Consider the following 25,659-nt stretch of genomic DNA (forward strand, 5'->3'; position numbering starts at 1 on the left):
TTTCTGCCATGTTTTTCTTCATTTTGTGGGGGTACAAAATGCATCTATCTCCCCATTGTAGTTGCGTCCTCCCTTTGCTTGTACCAACCAAGTGTGAGATGGAGGTTTGTCTTGCGCACGATATTGAACATTGACCCCAGACTATCCCCCAATCTACATCAATGCAAGTGTTACTGATTCAAAAAGAACAGCAACATAATTAAATAGCAATTTTTAGATGGAGCTCCATGGTGTCTAGTGCTATTTTTAGAACATGCCTTGTGGGAAACTCATATGGTCCCTGCAGGCGACCAGGTGCCCTCGGGCACCGTGTTGGCTACCTCTGCCCTAAACAATATAGTATAACAACTATTTATATAACATTTACATTGTATCAGGTATTATAAGTAACCTAGAGATGATTTAAAGTATACAGGAAGATGTGTATAGGTTATATGCAAATATACTTTGTCATTTTGGTATCCACGTGTTGTCCTGGAACCAATCTGTTGCAGATACGAAGGGCGAACTGTATACCATATATTTTTGTAAACATCCTTTTTGAGTATTATTATTAACATGTTCTTCCTCCTTGTCATATACAGTAAACATTTCCTATCTTCATATATTTAAGCATACATTTTTACAATTATGTTACCTATCAGAAAAAAATTAAATTCACCATGCTTACGGTGTAAGTTACTTATATTGTCGTTTCATGTCTACCCAGGACTGCCATTTCACAATTAGAGGTGGGCGTATAACAGAAAATGGTGAATACCAGCTTCCAGTAGTTGTTCTAATGCTCAGCTTGCCGCACCCCACTAAGAATTGCCCAACTTTGTTGACTCCTGGCATGATGGAGAACCTCTTTCATGAAATGGGACATGCCATGCATTCCATGCTAGGTAGGACCCGGTATCAACATGTAACAGGTGAGGGAAAAAATGTTAACTTTAAAATTCTTTTTGCATGTAAATTATTATTCATACAATTGGGCTTATTCATATACTTAATGTAAAAAACACTTATCCCTCATTTTTATATATTTTTAGAAATAATTCTAACTTTTGTTTGTTCAGTTTCTAATTGTATTGCTTTTTTAATCGTCATTCTTAAACATACAGTTTTTGCCAGTGATTTTATTTTATTTAATGGCATGGTCTGGTCATGACTACTTCCACTGACAACTAGGCCTTTTGAGGTACATGGGATGCACTTACTAAGCAATAAGTGTTATCAAACATTGGGGCAACAAAGGGATTCCAGAGGAGGAATGTTTTATTTAAGGCAGAATCAAGTGGTAGAAATATCACTATGAATCTGTGCACTGCTACCGTGGAAAGTAGAGGAAGTACCTACCTTGGGTACCACCCATGAACAAAAAACAAGATTCTGTTGGAATATTATCATATGAATCAAGGGGTCATGTAAACAGCATATCAAAATAATAGATGATTGATGAGATTAAGTGGTTTAGTTATGTAGGTATTATGGTGCTTTATCACCACATAAGCAGCATTCCAATAAAAACAGGTCATCGAATGTTTAAGAACTTTGATCTCCAATTATTGGTTTATAGCAGAAAGTAGACAACTCCAACCCTGGAGAGCCGCAGTGGTTGCAGGTTTTTGTTCCAACCCAGTTGCTTAATTACAAGCCAGTCCTCACCAATAACGGATCTTATTTAATTTCATGGCTTGTTATTGTTTTTACTCTGCCGTGTCAGTTCATTCTTATATCATAGGGGTAAAGTCCATCCTAAAAACAGAGAAGCTAAATACCCCCCGAATCTCAAAAATGCCTTGTTTTGTTGAAATTTGGTGATAATATTAAAAAAAGAAACCATTAGCTGACATGTTTTTTTTTTCAGTATTAATATTATGCTAACTAACATGCTGTTTGCTGTGCTGAAGCGTGCTCTATGCAAATTAATGGATGCAACACAATTGATTGACAGATGCATGAATAACACCGCTAACCCATAGAATCGATGGACAATTGAAGACAGGGTGGTGTCCTGGAGAGGGAAAAGGGGATGTAATCACCTTGTGAAAGGAAAAGTGAAAGTACGGAGAAGTCAAGTGAAGTCGGGGAGCATGCACTTTTACAGTGCGTTGCCGCACCCACTACACGACAAAACAACTCAGAATCCCACTTGGCAACTCCCCAGGCAGACACACGGTCAAGTCCCACCCTCCGGAAATGACCCTCTATCTGCCGCAGCCAGGTGTTATGTGGGTGACCCCTTGGCATGGTCCAGCCACTTGGGTCCCCAACAATGAGGATCTTACGATCTGGATCACCCTCTGAGAAACACGCCACATGGCTGCAGAGCCATAACTGACGCTCCCTCACAATGCAGGTAATGTGCCTCATTTGGGACTCAATGAGCAACGGCTCATTCAACACAAAGTCAAACTAACGGTACCCAAGAATTTTCCGGAGAGACACAGTACCAAAGGAGTCCAGTGTTTGTCTCAGGTCACTGGATAGCGTCCATGTCTCGCAGCCGTATAGCAAGACAGAAAACACCAGGACTCTATGCAAAAGGACGAAGGTCCAAGTCTTTAGATATCAGGACCACCACACACCCCTTCTGGCAACCTCATGACCCCACATGCTGTCTCAATCCGTCTACTGACTTCATAGGTAAAGTATACCTTTAATATGGTAAAGTATAAAGTACGGAGAAGCTGAAGGAAAACACAAAGCTCAATGGCTTGCAAGTGCTTTTTTTGCTGTTGACTACAGGCATTCATAGGTGCATACCGACTCTAATGTCAGTTATCCATTCTCCTCCAGTCCCTGGTCGCAGAACTGAAAACCAATCTGCTGTATCACTCCTACTCTTTGATCATGGCACTTAAAGCATTAAGAGAGAACCCTGCCAACCATTCTTAAATCACAGTGATGCAGTATCCAAGGGAGAAAATGATAGAAGGTTGAAATCACAAGGGAAGGAAATCATGATTCAGAAGAGAGGGTGAAATACGTCTAGTCAGTCTATGAAAGACATGGAGACACAGAATTGGGAGAGGGTGGACAAACCCGGGTAACACAGCTATTAATGTTTTAAAGTGTTGTTAAAAACATGTATTTTATGTACCCTACTAATACATGGAATTATATTCTATTATCCCTATTATTTTTGAATATGACTCACTGTTACAAAATATCTTTGTTTAAATATTTTATTTGCAGTGCTTGACGTGGGCCAGTGCTCACCGATACCTCTCCCAGTTTCAGCATAGAGTACCAGCACCATTTCTAAGTGTACAAGTGACTACTTGAGGTCCCCAAACAACTATTTGATTGAATTTTGCTTTATCGCCATAAATTGAATACCAGTAATTTGTACAAAAAAATCACTGTACTAAATGTAAATGAACTTAATATACAACACCACTGCAAAAATGATAAAAGCCACCACATGTACTTTAAAAACTGGGCTCTTTGTCTTGGATGTGGTAGTCCATTCAAATTGAACAATCACACAGCATTTCTAGTATTGCTTCAGAAATTCAAAATGTAGTCATTTTCTCGCTGTTTGCATTTTGCTATTAATATTAATGTATGTGTGCAGTTTTTAATCCCATGCGATTTAAAGCAGACCATCCAAGTGTTTATCATTAAATAACGGATCTACACGTCGCTAACCAGAATGCGTTAACAGAAATGTGGTAAATATGTTTTTTAACAGGACTGCTGACTGTTTTGTCCTTTCCTTGCAAACCAAGATTAAATCCATTTAAAATTTGAAAGATGACAGGAAGAACACTTCTGCCAAGAACTTTGCATCCAGCATTTTGGATGTAAATGCCTCTGCTTTTTTAAGACGACAGCTGCAGAGAAAAACAGCAATCTCTTGGCATAGTTCATAAACCATTGTAAGAATATTGTCCTTTCTTAGCCACCTATTGTTATGTACAAGTAAATTATTGTGCTTGGCTGACATATCAGGCAGGAGTTTGTGAAACAAGAGATGTTGAAGGCTCAAAATTGCCCTGATGAGATTGATCATCAACATAACACTGTCCATTTTTTTTAAATGATAGCTGAGTTTTGCACACAGAACACTTTGATGTATCAGGCAATGTAAAGATTTCATCAGCGGTGCAAGTTTAGCCAGGCGAGCTGACAGACCTTATACCCTTCCCGCCATGGAAGAGGTGCCATCTGTTACAACCAGATTTACTCGTTGCAAATCTAGTCTGCTTTCATTAAAAAATAAAACAATTTTCTTGAAAATGATTTCCCCTATTGCCTGTCCCTTGTGAAAACACTCCTCATCAATAAATCTTGCATACAGTAGTTGTGCAATGTCAATGCCATTGTTGGATTCGTCAACAGCTAGTGACACATTGGCCCCTTTCAATCTCTCTTAAAGGGTTTTGAAAATATCACTTGCTAGTACTTCAGCTGTTTTCATGGTTGTTGTATCTGCATTGGTATTTTCTGAATGGATGATGTTAGGGCTCTTCCTTACTTTGTTGTCTACTACCTCTGTAGTACTAACATGCATTCGTTGACAATGGCTGAGTCAGTTTTTTCTCTTTTCAGAGAATCCATGCTACACAGAGGGAGGCTGCTATAGCCTTTTCCTGCTCAGAACATGATTGAACTAAGATTGCTTGTCTGCTGACATAGCTTATTACTAGGTTTTGCAAATTATGTCTGCAAACATCTTAGCCTGCTGGAAATTTGTGTAAAAGTTTGAGTGTTTTGTATTAAAGTGCCTTCTCAAATTGTATTCTTTCGTGACAGCAACAGACTTGTTACAAAGCAGGCATATGGGTTTTGTTAAAACAGGTATACATAGATATTTCTCACAAAAATTATTATTAAGCTGACTATTTTCAGCATCAATTCTTATATTTTTTTTAAGGTTGAGAAAGAAAACGTTTGTAGATATTTGCTAGCTGATAAAGAGGAGTAGTGGAATTTCAATACGTAGTGAAGCTTCGGCACGCGCACTTCAGAGGCCTCTAAATGTGATGTGATAGCAAGGGGAGGAGCAAAGAGAACAAGCCGTTTTCTCTTTGAAGAATATGAAATCAGTGCATTGGTGCTCAGAAACAAGTTTATCTGTGGGGATTAATGCATTTTAATGGGCTAGATAATTTTATTACAAGGTTTGACAACACTGAACACCCTATTTCTCAGAAAAGGGTCTTCATGAAAATAAATGGGGGACAAACTATTTTTGGAAAATGAACAAGGCTAAACACAATCCATAATGAGATAACATGAATTATTATTAGATAAAAGTTGTAATCCCAAGCAACAAAAAATTGTTATACAGATTACTTGAGAAAAAAAATGCTGTACCTGCATTCTTAGACAATATCTTTCTCTGATTGACTCCTATATCTGTCCTACCATTAACTACAGTGCACTCATGGTGCCTGATGGGAATTGTAGTCCCCATGTTGGTACTGGTTTTTGGGTTGCCTTCCACCATTACATCCCCCTGCCACCCAATATGGCACATAGCTGTTATTTCAAGTTGGACCAATGGCAACACTCATGCAAAATTTAGTGAAAAATCAGTTCAGCCATTTTTGTGTATTTTATCAACAAATTACAATTTTATTTATATATAGCATCTTTTGAGTACATACTTTATCGACATTATCAACATCAGTTGTGTGGAATATGAACTTTTGAAACTCATTCATTTAAAACATCAGTAAAAACACACAACTTAAAGACACAGTAACAGTAATTGTTCCCTAACAGCCCAAATAACCTTGAAGCTATTTCAGTTATTTATTGAATACAGATTAATTTGAAATTCATTTAGTGAAATTTATTATAGAAAACTAGAAATTGTGCAATCTTTCAAAGCATTATATTCTAAATTATGTCATACTAATCTGTTTCTAGCATTGAAATGAATGTGTTAAAAAGTTAACACCATTTTTGTGACATTTCTCATTATAGTACTGTATATATTTCAACAAAGTGTATAATGTTCTTTTTTATTCCATCATTTTTGATAATCACAATTGTAAAATGAAGACTTTTGTGTCACTGTCAGAATAATGATTTTATGCTAATATTTGTTTACTGATTTATGTGTTGAAAATGTGATATAAATATGGAGTATGCTTTGAATACCAAAGATTTAACTACACTATTCACAAGTGAATTCATATTAGCAAACTAATTGTTTGCAAAAATTAAGAGAGAAAACAATCATTTTATACATTTAAAAAGAAATGTATCAGTATATTTAGACTAAACACTCATGGAAGTTAAATCCTTAAACTCTGTTTTCTTAAAATACTTTGGTATGTGTTGCTAAGAGAGGCAATGGGAAAATGAAAGCATTGGGAAATACCTACTTAATTATATACCGTGATTCAGAAATTTTAAGTAGTCCTTGATGTGTAATGTCAAGAATAAAAAAAGATTTGTTCTTTTCATTTACAAGACTACTAATTTTCCAATTGGTGTGTTATTTAGGCTCCGTAACAGTTAAGTATACCATATTATTTAAAAAGAGCAATGGTTTGTGCCATCTACATTAAGGATTACTCATACTGATCTGAATACGTGAAACTGTGATATTGCATTACTCTCACACATCCCACATTTTTCTTATGTTAGAAGCAGTGTCCAGACTAAAAGGTGGCATATTGAATAGCTTAATTGTGTTTCTGACTTAACTAAAAACATTTCAGTCCCGTAACTTAATAACTGTTATTGTAATACAATTAGAAACCTTTACAGTGAATGATGGTTGTTAGGCTGTTCAAATAGTGGCAGTCTGCAAATATATTTGTTGCACTTGACAGATAACATTTCCATAGATCTTATTCTATGTAAACAAAAAAGCATGAACTACTGAACTGCCCTGTGCTCTGTTTATGACTGTAGTTTTAACTGTCTATTATTTCATTATTGTTTGATATCTTCCCCAACCAGTTCATTTTAAGAATACAGTTTTGCAGTTATTCAATAGAAATATATTTTGTTTGCAGATGTATTTATTTAGGATGTGTTTTTTTTATATTTTAAATATAAACTTTTACAGTAACATATTTATACAGGGCAATACTGTCACTATTTGTAAAACACATCAGTTGTCCATACATTTTCATTTGTTTTTAGGTACTAGATGCCCTACTGATTTTGCTGAAGTACCGTCAATTCTTATGGAATACTTTGCTAATGATTATCGGGTTGTTAATCAGTTTGCAAGGCATTATCAGACTGGACAGGTGTGTATATTCCATTAAATACTTACTCTAATTTAAGTTTCTTGTTGTGCTTACTTTGGCTCAAATGTTCAAATAACACGACAGTTTTCTTCTTCTAATTTGAAAAGGTATTATACTTGTCCTAAAGTACTTCTCTTTGAATACCACCTGGCAGTTAGAAGTGTTATTTCTTATTGGCCTGTCCCATTTCATTTTATATTACTCTAAAATTGAGACAAACTGCTATGTTTGTGCATTTATGCATAGCATTTTAGAAAAGCGTTGACACTTTTGTTTTGCATCTAACGGTAAGCATTATTCTCTACTGAGGCAACATCCTTCCTAGTTGTGGCAATTTGCAGGGCCTGCTTTTTGGTTTTTAAGCACTTTAAATGACTTATCAATAGGAACATACCACTGATTACATGGGTAACTATCTTTTAATTCTGACTTCCTTGTGTATGAAGAGTACAAATGTTGCATCATATATTTAAGTAACATAACACAACATAATACGTATTCCCAAACCTGGGGTGAGGAGAGGTTATTTTGAGAGGTACTGAGCAGAAAACAGTCCTGGATATGATTTCAGTCCATTACAGTGCCAACTAATGTACACACCTACATTCACACAGTCAAGCTAACCAGCACACCTTTGGGTATGCTGGAAGAAAACACATGCATTTGCAGGGAGAACATGCGTATTCTATGCAGACAGCAACTGGGTGTGGGATACAAACCAAGACAATGGATCTGTAAGGCAGCAGTGCTGTCCCACTGTGCCAACATTCCACCCTATTTGTTACATTGTAGTTTAAACATTTGCAAAAAGAAAAACTGGGAGATTATGTTGAAGAACACAGTAAAAAAAATACCTGTTTAAATATGTCTACAGACATTACATAAATATGGAGGAATATTTCAGACAAAATTAAGTGGACAAATAAATATGCAAATAAATGCATGTTTTGGAAAATGTTACAATACATAACCATAATGATATTTGATCATACATATAAAAATGTGTCATGAAATGTGTTTCTTGTTGCTTATTTACACTCCTGATCTGACATTTTTGATTTTTGGACTTTATTTTTTTAGTAAATTATTTTAATACTTAATTTTTTTTCCAGGTTTTTTATTGACCCTCCTTTGGGATTGAAATAGTAGCCCCAGACAAGTCTTGCTTAAGAAAAAATATGAATTGTTGTAAGCTTAATAAATTTAATAATTTCTTCATGTATATACATAATGTGTATTTTTAATTTTTTTGTTCTTTCACAGCTTCTTCCTAAAAGTATGGTGTCTCGCTTGTGTGAATCTAAGAAAGTATGTGCTGCTGCTGACACCCAACTTCAGGTGAATTTATGAATTAAATGTTTATATGCATGAAATAATACTAAAATTTAAATGATAGTAATGCTTATTAGAAACTATCTGTTTGAATAATCATTCACTTTATCAAAAATGCGTGTTTGGAAACTAGTAAAACCTAATAACCTTAACTAAGCCTATTTACTAGTAATATATTTAATATAAAATCTTAATATTAGCTTAAGAAAAAGAACAAATATTTCACTATACAGGTGTATCATAAATAAAAAGCATTTTAATTCTAATATCTTCTGCTATTTTATTTTATTTATTTATTTTTTTGACCTCTTGTTTGTTGTAAAGTTACATGCATACACTCACCGGCTACTTTGTTAGGTACACCTTGCTAGGAGCGGATTGGACCCCTTTTTCCTTCAGAACTGCTGTAATTTTCATGGCATAGATTGAACAAGGTACTGGAAACATTCCTCAGTTGTTTTGGTCCGTATTGACATGATAGCATCACACAGTTGCTGCAGATTTATCGGCTGTACATCCATGATGTGAATTTCCTCTTCCACCACTTCCTATAGGCGCTCTATTGGATTGAGACCTGGGGCCTCTTGCATAACACCATGCGTAGAATTCACACTAAAACATTATGTATGGACAACAGCGGAAATGTGCGTACGCACAAAAGAAACCAGATGCATAAATCTGTGCGTGCACCAACTTCCACGTTCTTCCATTACATAAATCCCGGTCAGCGTGAAAAGTAACACACGTGCATGCACCTGCTGCCACTCCCCAACTCCTCCCAGAATTACGCCTCTTTGCATATGCAAATCAATATAAATAGCCCTTAAGCTCAGCATTCTGTGAAAAGGCAATGGCAAAAGCACAGGGGAAAATAGAAGAATTTCAGCAAATACCAAGTGGAGGCAAGGAAAAATATACTATTTTTCTTGGTTTAAACAGTGGTATAAACAACAAAAGGAAATTGATCGAGTGACATAGAGTGTTGGAGAAACTCGAAAGCTCAAGTTCACAAAGTCACACAGTGCCCGAAATAAAAAAGAAGTTGTCGGATATCGAAGTCGCCATGAAAAGGCAAGTCATAGCCCACCGTCTGAGTGTCATATGAAAGCTTATTTGGGTACAGAGAAAAGAAAAAAAAATAGGGACACAGTGGGGAAAAAAGCTCAAAATGTCAACTTTAATTTCAAAATTTTCACTTTAATCACGTAGTTTATTTTGTGATTAAAGTAGAACATCATAAACTTAATCTTAAGATTGTATAAATTACAATCTCAAATACCATCGTAACTAAAGTAACATGTTAAATGCTTTGTTTTGTATTTGATCTTCTATGTGCTCTATGTGTGTGAATCACTACGTGCTTCTTAAATGGGCTTTCTCTTCCTCCGACAGGACACAGATTCTATTACATATGTTATATTACAGGTCTCTGAATAATTAAAATACTGAGATGTATACTTGATATAATTTTCATGATGATATGAGTTAAAGCATGTTATTAAACATGGGAACACGGTGATGCAGTGATTGTTCCTGCCTCACGCAAGATGCTTGCTGTGCTGGGCGCGACCTTCAATGAAATAATTTATTGCAGCAGTACTGTCTCTTTCAAACGTACTAACCCCCAATTCCTGTACTTACTTTTCTTTCACCAAATACCCAATTGACTAACCCCCAATTCCATCCATCCATTTTCCAACCCGCTGAATCCAAACACAGGGTCACGGGGGTCTGCTGGAGCCAGTCCCAGCCAACACAGGGCACAAGGCAGGAACCAATCCCGGGCAGGGTGCCAACCCACCGCAGGACACACACAAACACACCCACACACCAAGCACACACTAGGGCCAATTTCTGAATTGCCAATCCACCTAACCTGCATGTCTTTGGACTGTGGGAGGAACGGAGCGCCCGGAGGAAACCCACGCAGACACGGGGAGAACATGCAAACTCCACGCAGGGAGGACCTGGGAAGCGAACCCGAGTCTCCTAACTGCGAGGCAGCAGCGCTACCACTGCGCCACCGTGCCGCCCACCCCCAATTCCTGTCCTTACTTTTCTTTCTCCAAATACCCAATCGCCACACAATTAGCTCTGTAATAGATGTTAAGCCATCTGTAAGCTTAGAACGCAGATTCTTCTAAACTTTTAAGGAACATTGAAATATCTTAGTAGTACGTCTTTAATTATTCTATCCATCTATCCTTCCAGTGTCGTGCCAGCCCCTTCAAGAATACAGCGCGAGGCAGGAACAATCCGTGAACGGAGCGCCAGCTCCTTTCTAGCACTGCGGCACCATGTCCTCACATGTTTAATTATGAACAATATAGATTATTTAAATGAAGTTAAAGTTTTATCCGTATAATATAATAAACATATTTTTCTGCATTTCATCTTAAAAATGATATCGTCATCATATGTTAATACGCACTTTATAATGTGGCTCAGGTTGTGCAATATTATAACTGTATCGTACCTTTACAGTGAGGTAATTGTACTTATAATTACTTATAATTACAAACAGTTCTACAAGGAGCACTTGATGGACTGATTGAGTGCGTTTATAATTCTTGGGATGAAACTTCTTTCTGAAACGTGAGGAAAGGCTCTGAAGCGTTTTGCCGTATGAGGGCAGTTCAATAGACAGCAGGGCTGAGGCAGCGTGTGCTTGATGCTGTATACCGATAATTCTCTTTCCAATCAGCTGCTGTAGAGCTGTGATTCCACACTCAGATACAGTGATATAAATACTCCGAGTGGTGTAGTGAGAGTAATATGGAAAAAGATGATCCGCTGTGGCAACCCTTAACGGGAGCAGCTGAAAGAAGAAGAAGAAGGTGCAGTGAGAATAACAACACTAAAGCAGCTATGGTATTTGGAATAGTTTGGACATTCCATGAACCATTATATTGTTACAGGTTAATTACAATCAGATGCATTAATCTAATAAACAATATGCTGTTAATTTCAGTGTATTTGATAAAGCCGCATCAGGGATGTGGATCTAAAAAAGAAAGGGAAACCACACAGGAACAGTAGCACTGCTTTGACGCTGGGTGCCGCCAGTTTGCAAAACCGAGCAGAGAACTTGCGTATGCCAAGGATTTAGCTGGCGTGAATATGTGCGTGGCTTTATGGCAAGTTTAGTTTTTATACATCATGATGTGAGCATGGAAACGGGAGTACGCAACATTTTTGTGCGTACGCACCGTTTATACATGAGGCCCTTGGTGACTGTGGAGGCCATTTGAGTACAGTGTACTCATTTTCATGTTTAATAAACCAGTTTGAGATGATTTGAGCTTTGTGACATGGTACGTTATCCTGCTGGAAATAGCCATCACTCTGTGGTAATGAAGGGATGGACATGATCAGCAGCAATACTTAGGTAGGCTATGACATTTAAACAATGCTCAACTGGTACTAATAGGCCCTAAGTGTGCCAAGAAAATATCCGCCACACCATTATACCATCACCACCAGCGTGAACCGTTGATACAAGGCAGGGTGGATCCATGCCTTCATGTTGTTGACACTAAATTCTGACCCTACCATCTGAATGTCGCAGCAGAAATTGAGACTCACCAGACCAGGCAACATTTTTCCAATCTTCTATTGTCCAATTTTGGTGAGCCTGTGTGAGTTGTAGCCTCAGTTGCCTGTTCTTAGCTGACAGGAGTGGAATCCAGTGTAGTCTTCTGCTGCTGTAGCCCATCTGCTTCAAGGTTCGACATGTTGTGCATTCAGAGATGACTTTCTGCATACTTCAGTTGCAACAAGTGGTTATTTGAAATACTGTTGCCTTTCTATGAGCTCAAACCTAGGGAATCCATTCCCGGACATTTTTCATTCCCGGGAATGAAACTGCTGTAATTCCTGGGAAAACGGGAACGGCCAAGCTCACATATATAGCGTGTAAAAGTCAACCAAGAAATAACAGAGGTATAGTTGAAAATAATTCAGTGGCACGGTTTTTTGGCCCACGGTCTAGTGTGTTGCCGATTAATTCAGTCAACAACATACCAGCAGCAGTCAGTCTCCCAGTTGACTGAGCACAGTGGACTGGGAGGATTTTGCACTCTGCAGCTCACGAATGCCGGGACGGGACAGAGTTCATTGACGTCTGTGCTGTTGACAGCTTTGAACAGGAACATGAAATTGCATTGCATCAGTCCGTTGCATCCGCATTATCTGTACTAAGAAACTTGCCATCACAGAATGATGACAAGAAACTGGATGCATCAGTAAAAGCTGAAATGCCGGTGTTTCAGAGCAACGGCAAGCGCGGGCGTTGTTTAGAACAAGTGTATCAGTATCTGATGTCTGTGCCGCCTACTTCAGTTGAGGCAGAATGTACCTTCTCAATGGCTGGCGTACTCTGCACGAAGGTGCGCTCTCGCCTGGACGACCGCATACTCGACACGTGCTTTCTACGCTCTTATTACCGCAACTAACTAGATACATGTACTTACATGATGGCATGAACTGCTTGTAGTTAAGGTTAGTCTTTTATTGGTGTCAACATATTGCAGTAGTTTTATTAAAAATAAGTGTTGCTCGTTCTAAAACTGTTCACATGTGAGATGCCAGTGCACTGTGTCATTCCCGGGAATGACATGTGGGATTCCCAGGAATGGATAAACCCGTCCGGGAATGGATTTCCTACTCGAACCTGTCTGGACATTCTCATCCAACCTCTGGATCAACAAGGCATTTTAGCCCAGAGAACTGACGCTCACTGGATATTTTTCCTTTTCAGACCTTTCTCTGTATACCCTAGAGATGGTTGTGCGTGAAAGTCCCAATAAATCAGCAGTTTCTGAAATACTCAGACCAGCTCATCTGGCACCAACATCCATGTCACATTCAAAGTCAGTTCAGTCACCTTTATTCCCCATTCTGATACTCTGTTTAAATTTCAGCAGGTAGTCTTGGCAATGTCTACTATGCCTAAATGAATTGAGGTGCTGCCATTTGATTGGCTGATCAGATATTTGTGTTAACAAACAGTTGAACAGGTGTACCTAATAAAGTGGCCAGGGAGTGTATAGTAAACTTAGAGGAATCAATAACACTTTATATTTCCATTGTAGTTTATTACATTTTAAATCCAAAAAATGTATAAGCATTAGTATCTTAAAATTTTGACACCATTATTTTTAGAGTAATTGGTTTCAGATATTTTACTTTACTGAAGTTTATACTGACATCCTAATTTATTTATAAATTATAAGTAAACAGCATTACTGTTTGTTCTGTTTGTAGCAATGGCAGATTTTAAGTAACTTGCTCAGAATCAAATCGTGAGTCAGTGGTGGTGACTAATACAACATCCTTGAGATTTATACTCTCAACTAAATCACCCTAATGACTAAGCCACACTGCCTGTGGCAGTGGCTTTTAGTGCAGTAAATGTTCAACCCTAAAACAAAAATGGTAGAACAGGAGTAAATAGGTAGTTAATATGAAATAAAAATTTCATAATTGCTTAAATATGCCCAAACTCTTTTTGATGGTGTCTTTGCGGTAAAATTTAAAATGTACCAAATCAATTTCAAAGCATCAAAGTTAACTGAACAGTCTCTTTCTGCAGTAATAATGCTTTCCATGTCTTCAAAGTATGTACTGGTCCTCATGAGTAGAGTTTATTTTTTCTAGTAATAGGTAGCATACCCTATTCCTACCACACTGCAAAGTATAAAGGTGATATAGAGTTTTTCCATTTGAGGAAACATATAGCCATATAACTTAGCCAACAAATACAGAGTGATTATCTGATAAATCTTCAAATAGGACATTAAATAGACTTTTATATAGGAAGACGGATTACAACACAGAATTATTATATGCAGCATTGGCCCTTTTAAAATGTAAATAAATTACAGTCTGTATATCATATTAATCTTTTTTTGAAGTTTAATATGTTTGTCATGTCAAAGCACATTATGTTAATGGTTTTGTTATATGAATTGTTATACATATGAGTTCTCATTTAGCTGGCTTGGCTGCATTTCTATACTTGTCCCCAATATATCTCCGTATGTATATGCAAAAATTTCCAAAATCCGAAAAATACTTCTGATCCCAGGCATTTCAGATTAAATTTGTATTAGTATACTGTTTACATTATACATATTGATTATTTAAAATTTCCAGTGCATCTTATAGCAGTTCTGTATTCTCATACATTAAATTGTTTGAAAATTGTACATGTTTTCTCAAATGTATGAGATGTGAACTCAGTAAAATTACAGTCAATAAATTAAATATGCTTTGCATACTAAGAAAAGTAATCTTTTTTTTTGTAGGTGTTCTATGCTGTCCTTGATCAGATTTATCATGGCAAGCATCATAAAAGAGCATCAACTACTGAGATTCTGAAAGAAACACAAGAGAAATATTATGGACTTCCATATGTTCCAAATACGGTACATTTTTACTTTTTTATATGTTTGCAGCTTCTTTTTGTTTAAAAGGATAGATTGTGAAAGTGCAAAATAAGTTTTAATAAAGTACTATACCTAATTAATATAAGTAAAATGAAGCTGAGCAGAAAACTTGTCTCTGAGAGAAAAGAAAAGGTTAAAATTAAAATCGTTTCAGGAGCTCAGTAGATCAAGGTAACTGTAGCTTAATAATTATTTTTTACATTGTAGAGCAAGAGACACACACATACACACGTAGACCACTACAGCTACTTGACTCCACACGTTTGAGATGCGCTTCTGTCTCCTATATTTTTCTGTCATTTTGACTACTGCATCACTATATGGCACAACAACTACCAATATACAGTAGTTTAGATAAGCATTGTGGTCTAGGTATGTACTGAATGTTAAAATGCTGAGGCTATGTTCTGGCATGGCATGTTTGCATTTCCAATTAGACAGTAATGTTAACTTTGTATTGTTACTCATTTAGATGTGCAAAAGTACTTTGTGTCGCAAAAAACAGACATAAGAATCATACAAATGTTTGGGGCAGCCACCAGTGTATTGGTATCCTGGCTGCAAAGTTGCAAAATGTATAACAGCACTGATGTGCACAAAACCAAGTCCAAAACAGAACTGAGGGAATAGGGAAAAGATAGAGGCTTTTAACACTAGAATTACCAGAGCCTACGAAAAAACTCGTAGATCCGTCCCACCTTAAATCACTTCGCACCTCTCCATCAGCGTCTTTTGTCCTATAAATGTGTCTATAAGCAGCAAGCAGCCTGCTATCACATCCCCCACCACCACACAGTTTTCTCAGCTCAAATCTGTTTACCTGCGTGTCAGTTGCTTAGAGTTGTATAGAGTGAGAAGTCAAGCAAAATGACACCTTTTATAAATACTATATCGTTATTTGGAACACATGCATTTCATGTGTGTTCCGTGTCTACAACAATCTGTGTACAGTAAACACATCGTTAAAACAGAAACGTTTTTCATGTCTTAGTAATAATTGACAAAATGTAGACATGAAGTGTATAATGTGCTAAGCCTGAATTCCAAATATCAATTAAACACTTTCACAAAACGTACAACTATAACAGAACAAGTGCGCTTCTGTTCAAGAAAATAACTGCAGAAAAAGAACCTGCGTTAGGGTGCAACATTGACACGCATTTGCTACAAGTGCTTCGGTGGCGCAACTGTATCAACTGTTGACTGGTAATCAGAACTTCACAGGTTCGACCCCAGACGAGTCCGTTTTGAGAAGTGAGCTGCTCTTATTCTTACTATTTTAGAATAAAAACATGCATTTGATTTCAGTCTGAAACAGCCGGTGTAAATTTATGATACTTGTAAAGGTTAGCTTTGGTTTTTTTTTTCTTTATTCATTTTTATTCTCTCAGTCGTGTTCACGATCCCCCCCCACCCCTTTAGACACTGCTGTTTTCACATAAAGACGCGCTATAACAGAGGTTAATTTCAGTGTATTTATAAAGCCGCGTCAGGGATGTGGATCTAAAAAAGAAAGGGAAACCACACCGGAACAATAGCACTGCTTTGACGCTGGGTGACACCAGTCTACAACATCGAGTGGAGAACTTGCATACGCTAAGCATTTAGCTACTGTGAAAATGTGCGTGGCTTTACACCAAATTTAGGTTTTATACATTGCGATTTGAGCGTGGAGACAGGCTTACACTATGTGAAGGACAGCCGGGTCCCATGCCTGGCAGGGACGCCCCAACTGCATCTGTTCCGGGGGAGCTACCATGGACAGCTCAATACCTCCCCCGGGACGCTTGGTGGCAGCCTCCCTGACAGACGATGATTCCCCAACCGGGCACATGGCTCCATGGGAGATGGAGTCCTCCACAGCCTGGTTGGGGGCTCGGATGGCCTCCAGGGGGAGCTGCATGGACTTTGCAGCCTGGCTGGTCAATTCCTCAGCCCCACCCGGAAATGCAATTAGGCCCAGGTGATCAAGCACCTGGACTACTTCCGGGTGGGGTATAAAAAAGGCCAGCCACCACCACTCGAGAGAGCCAGAGTCAGGAGGAGGAGGACTAAGCCTGAGGAGGAGTGGTGGTAAAGAAAGGAAGAGAAGAGAAGAGTGTTGTGGTTTGTGTGCTATTTAAGTGCTTGTGGGACTGTGTTGGGCCTGTGGGACACGGGGAAGGCGTGCCCCACGGCTGAAGAAAAATAAAGGAGTGTGCTTTATTTAAGTACGTGCCTCTGTCTGAGTCTGTGCCGGGTCAGGCTCTATATAGCGCCGTTCACAACTATATTTTTGTGCGTACGCACCGTTTATACAGTACATGAGGCCCCTGGTCTGACTCAGAAATTGCCCTTACTCAAGCCCTTTAACTGCCTCCCATGCGCATGTGTGTGACATTTGTTATTTTCTGCTTCATCTCGTCATTGTTTGTATTGGTGCATTACATGATCAAATAATGTGGAATTTTATCACAAGTTAATTAAGAAAGCAAGAATTGCAATCAACTATTTTATGGTATTCTGTTGTACTTCACATGTTGGTGTAATGTCTTGATATGGTAGCTTAGTTGTACTTTGTCCTACTAATAAAGTTAATGCTTACAACCTCTCTCTCTCTCTCTCGTGCAAGGATATATTCAGGGACTGACAGACTAGACAGAGTTGAGGGAAAGCTGAACAGAGCATAGTCTGAGATACCCTTAATAATTATCTGTTCCACAGTGATCTGGATTGTAGACTGGGGTGAAGGTTCACCTTCCAAATGGACAGTGACTCTAAGCACAAAGCAAAGACAACACAGGAGTGTTGGTGGCTGTGGCAATGCATCTCTGCAATTTGGCTGAATAAACTAATTTCATTTTGGAATGGTCAATGGTCATTTAAGTGAGACGTATTTCTCTTGATATTGCATATATCGGTATTAGACCTATTTACAATGTCAATTTATTTATATAGCACATTTAAAACAACACAGGAATGCTGTGGCCAAAGTACTTTACAATAATAGAAGAAAAAACATACAATTAACATAAAAACATAAACAGAAAGAAAATAAATGAACATAAATAAAATAATAATAAGAAGTAAGATTACATAATCACAATGAGGAAACCATCAGTATTACTGAAGGTCACAGAAAGCAAGTGAATAGAAATGAGTCTTTAATCTTGTTTTGAACAGTTCAATTGTAGACGACTCCTTTTTGTAATGAGATAAAGAGTTCCACAGGCGAGTAGCAGCAGCTGCAAAAGCCCTGTCCCCCTTAGTTTTACACTTGGTACGAGGGACACCAAGAGACAACTGACCAGAAGATCTAAGCACTCTAGATGGCTGGTGTAAAGCACACAATTCAGATAAATAGGCAGGAGCAAGCCCATGTAAAGATTTAAAAACTAGCAACAAGATTTTAAAATCAATTAGAAAACTGACAGGCAGCCAGTGTAAAGAAGCTAATATTGGAGAAACAGAATCAGACTTTCTTGCCCCAACCAGAAAGCGAGCGGCAGCATTCTGGACCAACTGTAACCTGCGTATCAGGAATTTGCTAATCCCAGAATACAGTGAGTTGCAGTAATCAAGGTGAGAAAAGATAAAAGCATGAGTAGCTTTCTCAAGATCCCTAGAAGATAAAAAAAGGCTTGATCTTACCTAAAAGACGAAGCTGGAAAAAGCAGCTCTTAACTACAGAATTAATCTGTTTCTCAAAAGAGAGGTTACTGTCAAAAATAACACCAAGATTGCGGACTTAGAGTTTTACAAAAGACAGAGAAAGAGCCGAGAAGTCTAAGACCAATTTGGGCTTTTAGCTGATGGACCATAAGCACCTCTGTTTTATTTGGATTCAAATCAAGAAAATTATTAGCTATCCAGGATCTTAGTTCAAAAAGACAGTTGTGCAGTTGATTCATTACAGTTGCAGACGGGAATATAAACCTGTGTATCATCAGCATAGCAGTGAAAAGAAATGTTAAATTGCCTAAAAATAGCTGCAATAGGGTGAAGGTATATAGAGAATAAAATAGGACCCAAAATGGATCCCTGAGGAACACCACATTTAAGAGGAGCAGTAGACGAAAAAGAGGAATTTAAAGTCAACTGAAAAGTGTCTACCAATTAGATATGACCTGAGCAGCCCCTTTAAGCCCAACAAGATGTTCAAGCCGCAACAGCAATATCTCATGGTCAGTAGTGTCAGAGGCAGCGGACAGGTCAAGGAGGACAAGGACTACACCTGAGTCAATAATAATAGAGATGTCATTGAATACTTTCAGAAGGGCCGTCTCAACACCATGATAACGCCCAAAGCCAGATTGGTAGATCTCAAATAAATTATTGGAGTTAAGGTGATCAACAAATTGATTATAAATAATTCTTTCTAATATTTTAGCCAGAAATGGCAATTGGGAAATTGGGCGAAAATTGGCTAAAACTCCAGGATCTAATTCTGCCGTTTTTAGACAGGGACACACCGCAGCATGTTTAAAGAATGAGGGCACAAACCCCTCACTAATAGAACTATTGATAATGGCTAGTAAAGATGGACCCAAACCATCAAAGGCTTCCACTAAGAGGCGTGGTGGTTCAATATCAAGAGGACTGAGAGTAGGTTTAAGGGTGTCAATAGTACTTTTTAACTGTGAAAGTGAGACGAGATCAAAAGATTCCAAGACAATGCCATGATTAACAGTAGGGAGTTCATAGCCAGTTAGAACAATACCACGGCAGATTGTATCAGTTTTACTGACAAAGAAAGAAACTGCTCACATGAAAGATCAGTACTATTTAATCCCATCACAAAATGAGGGTGAATGGCCGCATTAATTGAATTAAATAAGACCCTAGAATTCTTAGAATGACGGGATACTAAATCAGCAAAGAAATCATGTGTAGCTTTCTTAACTCCAACCTGAAAGTTGAATAGAGAAGTCCTAAAAATCTGTTTAGAAACAATCAGTCCATCTTTTTTCCAACGCCGTTCTGCAGTTTGACAGGTGCGGCGTAGCTATCACATAGTTTAATTTAGCCAGGGAGCAGGTCTTCCCTTATTACAGCGTATCTTGAGAGGAGCGATTGAGTCTAAAACCGTTTTACAAGAAGAATTAAATCATCGATACCATCATATTGGACATGTACATCAAGACTAGAGAATATGGTTTTAAAATTGGATATAATAAAAGAAATACAATTTACAAGTAATTTTACCAGCATATCAGAGGCTCTTAGTATGCCAAACTAAACTGAGTTGAATAATCATTTTAGTGATGCTTTGTAGGTGTTAAGGCCAAAAGAAGCATTTGCTAAGTTCTTCTTACATAGTAGTATATGGCAGTACTTTTACAGTACCTAAATTGTTACTGATTTTTTTTTTTATTAGGAAACTGTGTGCTTTTAATGTGGGTAGTTATGTCCTTTATGTTCTATCACTGTGGTGGCCATTGTAATTGTGTACTGGGTTGTGTGTTGTGCTAGTAACATCATTTCAAGAGAGGCCAATGAAATCAATTAGCAAATTAAGAAGGTAGGCATGGTTATGAGATGCACTCTCAACCTACTGAAGGTATTAGTGGAGGAGAGAACGAAGATAAAAAGTGATGGTGAGTATGAACAAAATTATACATCCTCTCTATGACACACTATTTTTGAGTAATTTTGGCCAATATATTATTCAACAGAAGTGTGTCAAGAATTGCTACTGGGTCTCTTCCATATTAATAGCAATACACCTTTATAATGCTTCAATGTGGCAAGTACTCTGTCTGTCTAGCTAGCTAGCTAGCTATCTGTATAGATTGTATTAATGAATGTCTTGGTTCCATTCCTTTTTTGAAATTTTGTCTGAGGTAAGACCTTTGCTCCTTTTTTTTTTTTTTTTTTTTTTAAATTGTGGGAGATGTTTTAATGAGATCGAAAATTTTATGCTGTTAATATATGTATTACAGAACCCTGTACTCAATGTATCTTTCAAAATTACATTTTAAACATTATAGTTTTTCACAGATTTTTTAATAACTATTTAAAAAAGCATAACCACCATGCCACACTGGTTAACAATTAGACAGGGTGACTGTTCTTCTTTAGTTGTCACTCTAGAATATCTAAATGCATCATTGATAATGCTCAAGGGATTTGAGTAGTGACTCCTTTGATTCTATAACTATCTAAAAGGTAAACTTTGTAAAGCTTTCCGCGTATTTAGGTGCAACAAAAAAAAACTAAACATATAAAATAAATTTAAATCTTGACTTTCAGAAATTTTTTATAGCTGAAAATATTTACATCTTACCTTGATTTTATCTGTATACGCTATACAGTATATTCGCTTTCAGAAAATTCTTTTAGATGAACTTAGGTGCAGTATTTGCATGATTTGTAGAAGAGATGTTTAATATACTGCAAGTTATATAGCAGTTTCTCAAGTAACAAGCAAATTATATTGAATTACTGTAAGGTTTTATTTTTTATCCTTTTTACTACTTTTCATTGGATGGACTTTGAGTTTAAAGAAGGAAAGTTTATTCCAGCCTTAAATCTTAAAAATTTAGTTATGGTATAAAAAATCTTTTAATTTTTCTACAAACATTGCAGGTGCTAAATTTCCTCACTGGATCAACTTGTACAGTTTTAGCCTCGGAAGTTTAAAGGTTTAGCTCATTCTCCATTCCTAGAGTGTTTATCATGAACCCACTTGGCCTCTTTAGAGAAATACAATGCCAGCTGTGATCATACTTTTGTGATGTGGACACCAGGCGATCCACCAGATGAATTTATTTAATACAAATGACCTTCTGTCACCTCTGAAGTGGCATGAATGCAAGTTTGATGCCCTTAGTTGAAAGGGTCATATCCAATTTCAGGCTCATTTTGTCAGCATACCACAAAGATGACATCTTCTATTTTCTTCTTACATTTTATTTAGGATTCAAAGAAAGTGCAGTGAAGTGTAAAGATTATGGTAATGATACCTAGCAGAGTGGCGTAAAGGCAGTTGTGAGATGCCACAGACTTTTCAAATCACGCATCTAAGACTGATTTTTTTGATAAGGTGTGTAATAACAGTGTAAAAAATATAATATTTTAATAAGTTTGTGTGCTTCCATATTGGTGGTCTGCTTTATTTTAATTACAGTGTATCATCTATCCAGCAACTATTAAGGATAATGAATATTTATGAAACATTCCTGTATAATCTTTTGCTTTGAATGAAAATACTTTGTTTTGTAATTATAATCTTCTCATTTTGCTTCTCGAAGAAAACGGAAAATACCTTTTGAAAAAAAAAAAAAAAGAAATTCCCCAGGGCTGTGACTCTGTTCTTTTAATTACTTTATTTTAACAGTGATTCTGTATCATAACTAAAGTAGCAAGTCTTTTAATGAATTATGTGTGTATATGTGTGTGTGTCTTTTATTTTGCGTCTGCTGTTGAACTAAAACAGCAAGGAATTTGTTGAAAGAATATGCCCTGGAGGAAAGTATATGAAAGTTTTAGAGAATAGGCTAAAAACTGTCACTAAAACTGTAGTGATGAGATTGATAAATGCTTGCCCTTTGGTTCTTGTTTTTCCACAGGAGACAACTACTCTTTATTCTTGTTTGTTTGTTTCTTTTAATTTACAGATACTTTCAGTGTATTGCTTGATAAACTTTGAAAGTTCACAAAAGTAGCTGGGATTTGAAGTTGATTGATGCTTTTATTGTTAGAGACTTCCAGCTGAACACAAAATAATGGCGGCAGCCTTTTTCTTGTATTATGAAGGGAATAAATTAAAGTTTCTAGCCCACCACTACCTTTTACATAATGAACTATAGATGGGGAAAGCATCAGCTAATCTGTTCTACTCATGATTACCTCACATACTTTTTTCTTTGATCTATATGAACATTATACTTTTCAGGTAAATTTTATCAGTTTTTTTCAAGATTCCTTCTATCAGCGCTTACATTTTATTAGCGATTTCAGTATTAACGCTAGCATATCACTTCTCATGCAATTTAGAACAAATTAGATGAAATTTAAATGCATATTTTAGTCAGTGCTGCTGTGCAACACAACTTGCTGCTTTCTTCATTTTTTGTGGAGTATTTTTAAAGTTAGAGCACTAGCAGATCAAGTGACTCGTGTAGAATCTTATAATGTACACATTTTGGGCACATTTACTTCATGATGGCTATTGTTCAAATGCTGACAAGAAATTGCATTTACATTTAGACCTCATCTACGTTATTCTGAGAAAATTTGCTTCTGAGCCATGTTGTAGCATGATAAGTGTAGTATACTGCCACACATAAACAGGAAAACAACACTAAACTGTTTTAAAAGGTTTGACATTATTGCACTAAGGTCAAATGGAGAGTAATGACTAGATATAATTTTGATGACTTCAAAAACCTCATCAAAAATTATTTTGTCTGGCTAACTTGTGGTGAGTCTAGATTTTCACTTGTGATAAACTCAGGACATTTTAGAAACAGACATAGATGTAGATGGTCTAGTACAGGGGTCGGCAACCCGCGGCTCTGGAGCCGCATGCGGCTCTTCAGCCTCCTTGTAATGGCTCCTTTTGGCCTTGACAAAAAAAAAAAAAACATGAAAATGAATAACGGCAATTTCTTAATTTAATTTGTATATAATATATGTAATATATATAATGTTTATTTACTACTACTACTGTTATACACTTTAACATCTAATTTTTATTTTTATTTTTTATTTATAATTTGTCAACTAAAATATGCGTCACATCTACGTCTATAGCCCTCGCCTTTACCTGCAGGTGGCTTCTGGAGTGTGCGACCCCTGCACTAACCATGAATAAATCCCAAAAATGAAAAATCCCAGAAGAGAACAGAGAGTTTAATTCTGCGAGGACAGAAGCATTTGCCTTCACCGCCAACGACGCTGGCTTACCGGTGTGCTTAATATGTGGCGATAAATTATCGAACAACAAAAAATGTAACGTTGAAAGACATTTTCGAAACAAGCACTCAGCATTCACTGAAAAATACCCAAGTGAAGATGAGCGAAAGAGAGCAATTTCGGAACTGCAACGGAAAGCTGAACAGAGCAAACATACTTTCAAAAAGTGGATCACTTCTCCACAATCAACTACAGCTGCTAGTTTTGTGGCAGCTCAAGAGATCGTAAGGAGGGGTAAGCCGTTCACAGACGGAGAATACATGAAAGAATCGTTCATAAAAATATCAGAGCATCTATTCTCTGACTTTAAATGTTTTGGCGTAGGATGTTTTGGTGTTTGAGCGCATGATGACAGTGTTTGCCAGAGATGTACAGAAAGGTACACTCTCTCACTTCCCCTCCCTGAGAGAGTTCAAAGCAGTGAACATTCACATAAATTGTGATTATTTCCACCGTACAATTATTGCAATGCAAGCTGCATTTAGAGAAAGATTCAGTGAGTTCAGAAAGAAAAAAAAACACTCTCTCCTTCCCTGGACATCGACCCATCCCTGCTGAACACATCCGCATTCACAGGAGTAAGTAAGCCCGATCTAGAAATTGAACTGGCCGCATAGCGGATAAAGATTTATGGGTGTCCAAGTTCAAATGCCCGACAGCGGATCTTGAAGAAGTCGCCCGTCAGAAGGCTACTCTCGCTAAAGAGCACAAATGGACTGATATTGAAAACCTCCCCAAACCCGACAAACTTGTTTTCAATACATGGAGTGCCATTCCCGAAACATATATGAACATGAAAAAATATGCATTTGGAGTCCTGTCCATCTTTGGCTCAACATACTTATGTGAGCAAGTTTTCTCAAGCATGAACTTCATAAAGTCCAAATATCTCTCCCACCTCACACATGAGCCTGCAGTCCTGTGTGAAGGTCAAAGTCACATCGTATAGCCCCGACATAGAACAACAACAACATTTATTTATATAGCACATTTTCATACAAAAAGTAGCTCAAAGTGCTAGAGATGATCTGCAGCGAACTTCAGAAACAGAAGTCACATTAAACAGGTGAGAACAATAGCATTTAATAGGCTAATATTTAAAAAAAAAAAAAAAAAACACATTTATTTCAGACCCGGAGCTGATGTAGGTTTTTTTGTATGTTCAGGTGCTTCAGTTGATTGCTGGCTGAGAGGGAAACCTGAAGAGGATGAGAGCACACTGAAATGGAATTTTATGTTTACTTTTTTAAAGCTGCTAAGCTACAGCTAAATGTTTTATTTATATTAAAGTGGGCTAGTTTTTATTTTCATTTTATACAGGTATAGGAAGGACTCAAATAGGCCTGCAGAGTTCAGTTAAATTTATTTCAAAGTAGGCCTACACATGCACACTGCACTTCTGTTTGTTGTATTCCGTGGTTGTAACATGTAAAATCTAAAAAAAGATTAAAACTTTTAAAAGTTTATAAGCTGTGTTATGTTTTGCGGCTCCAGACTATTTTTCTTTGGAGGAAGAGGGGGCAAAATGGCTCTTTTGATAGTGAAGGTTGCAGACCCCTGGTCTAGTATGAGAAGAATTAGTTAGTGACAAGTTTTTACACTTTTATGTAATTGTAACTTATTAAAAGTTTTTGGCTGGCAATTTTTTTTCACAAAATATAAACAACAAAAGTTTATATACGTAAACACACAAATTACATAAATAAAGAAAAAACTAAAACAAAATGGATCACAAGCATTAAAATAAACAGATAATGACAGTATAAATCATG

At 37.1% G+C, this 25,659-nt stretch overlaps 1 protein-coding gene across 1 annotated transcript in view; it reads left to right on the forward strand.

Annotated features, from left to right (window-relative positions):
- The window catches only part of LOC114650078 (mitochondrial intermediate peptidase-like), a 141,572-nt gene that overhangs the window by 58,640 nt on the left and 57,273 nt on the right, over positions 1-25,659 (forward strand). Inside the window, exons 13-16 of the mRNA XM_028799518.2 lie at positions 710-914; positions 7,099-7,208; positions 8,472-8,546; positions 14,849-14,968. Of these exons, the coding sequence (XP_028655351.1) occupies positions 710-914; positions 7,099-7,208; positions 8,472-8,546; positions 14,849-14,968 (510 nt within the window). The remainder of the gene's footprint in view (positions 1-709; positions 915-7,098; positions 7,209-8,471; positions 8,547-14,848; positions 14,969-25,659) is intronic.

This window comes from Erpetoichthys calabaricus, chromosome 4, assembly GCF_900747795.2.
Source record: "Erpetoichthys calabaricus chromosome 4, fErpCal1.3, whole genome shotgun sequence".
Classification (NCBI taxonomy): Eukaryota; Metazoa; Chordata; class Cladistia; order Polypteriformes; family Polypteridae; genus Erpetoichthys; species Erpetoichthys calabaricus.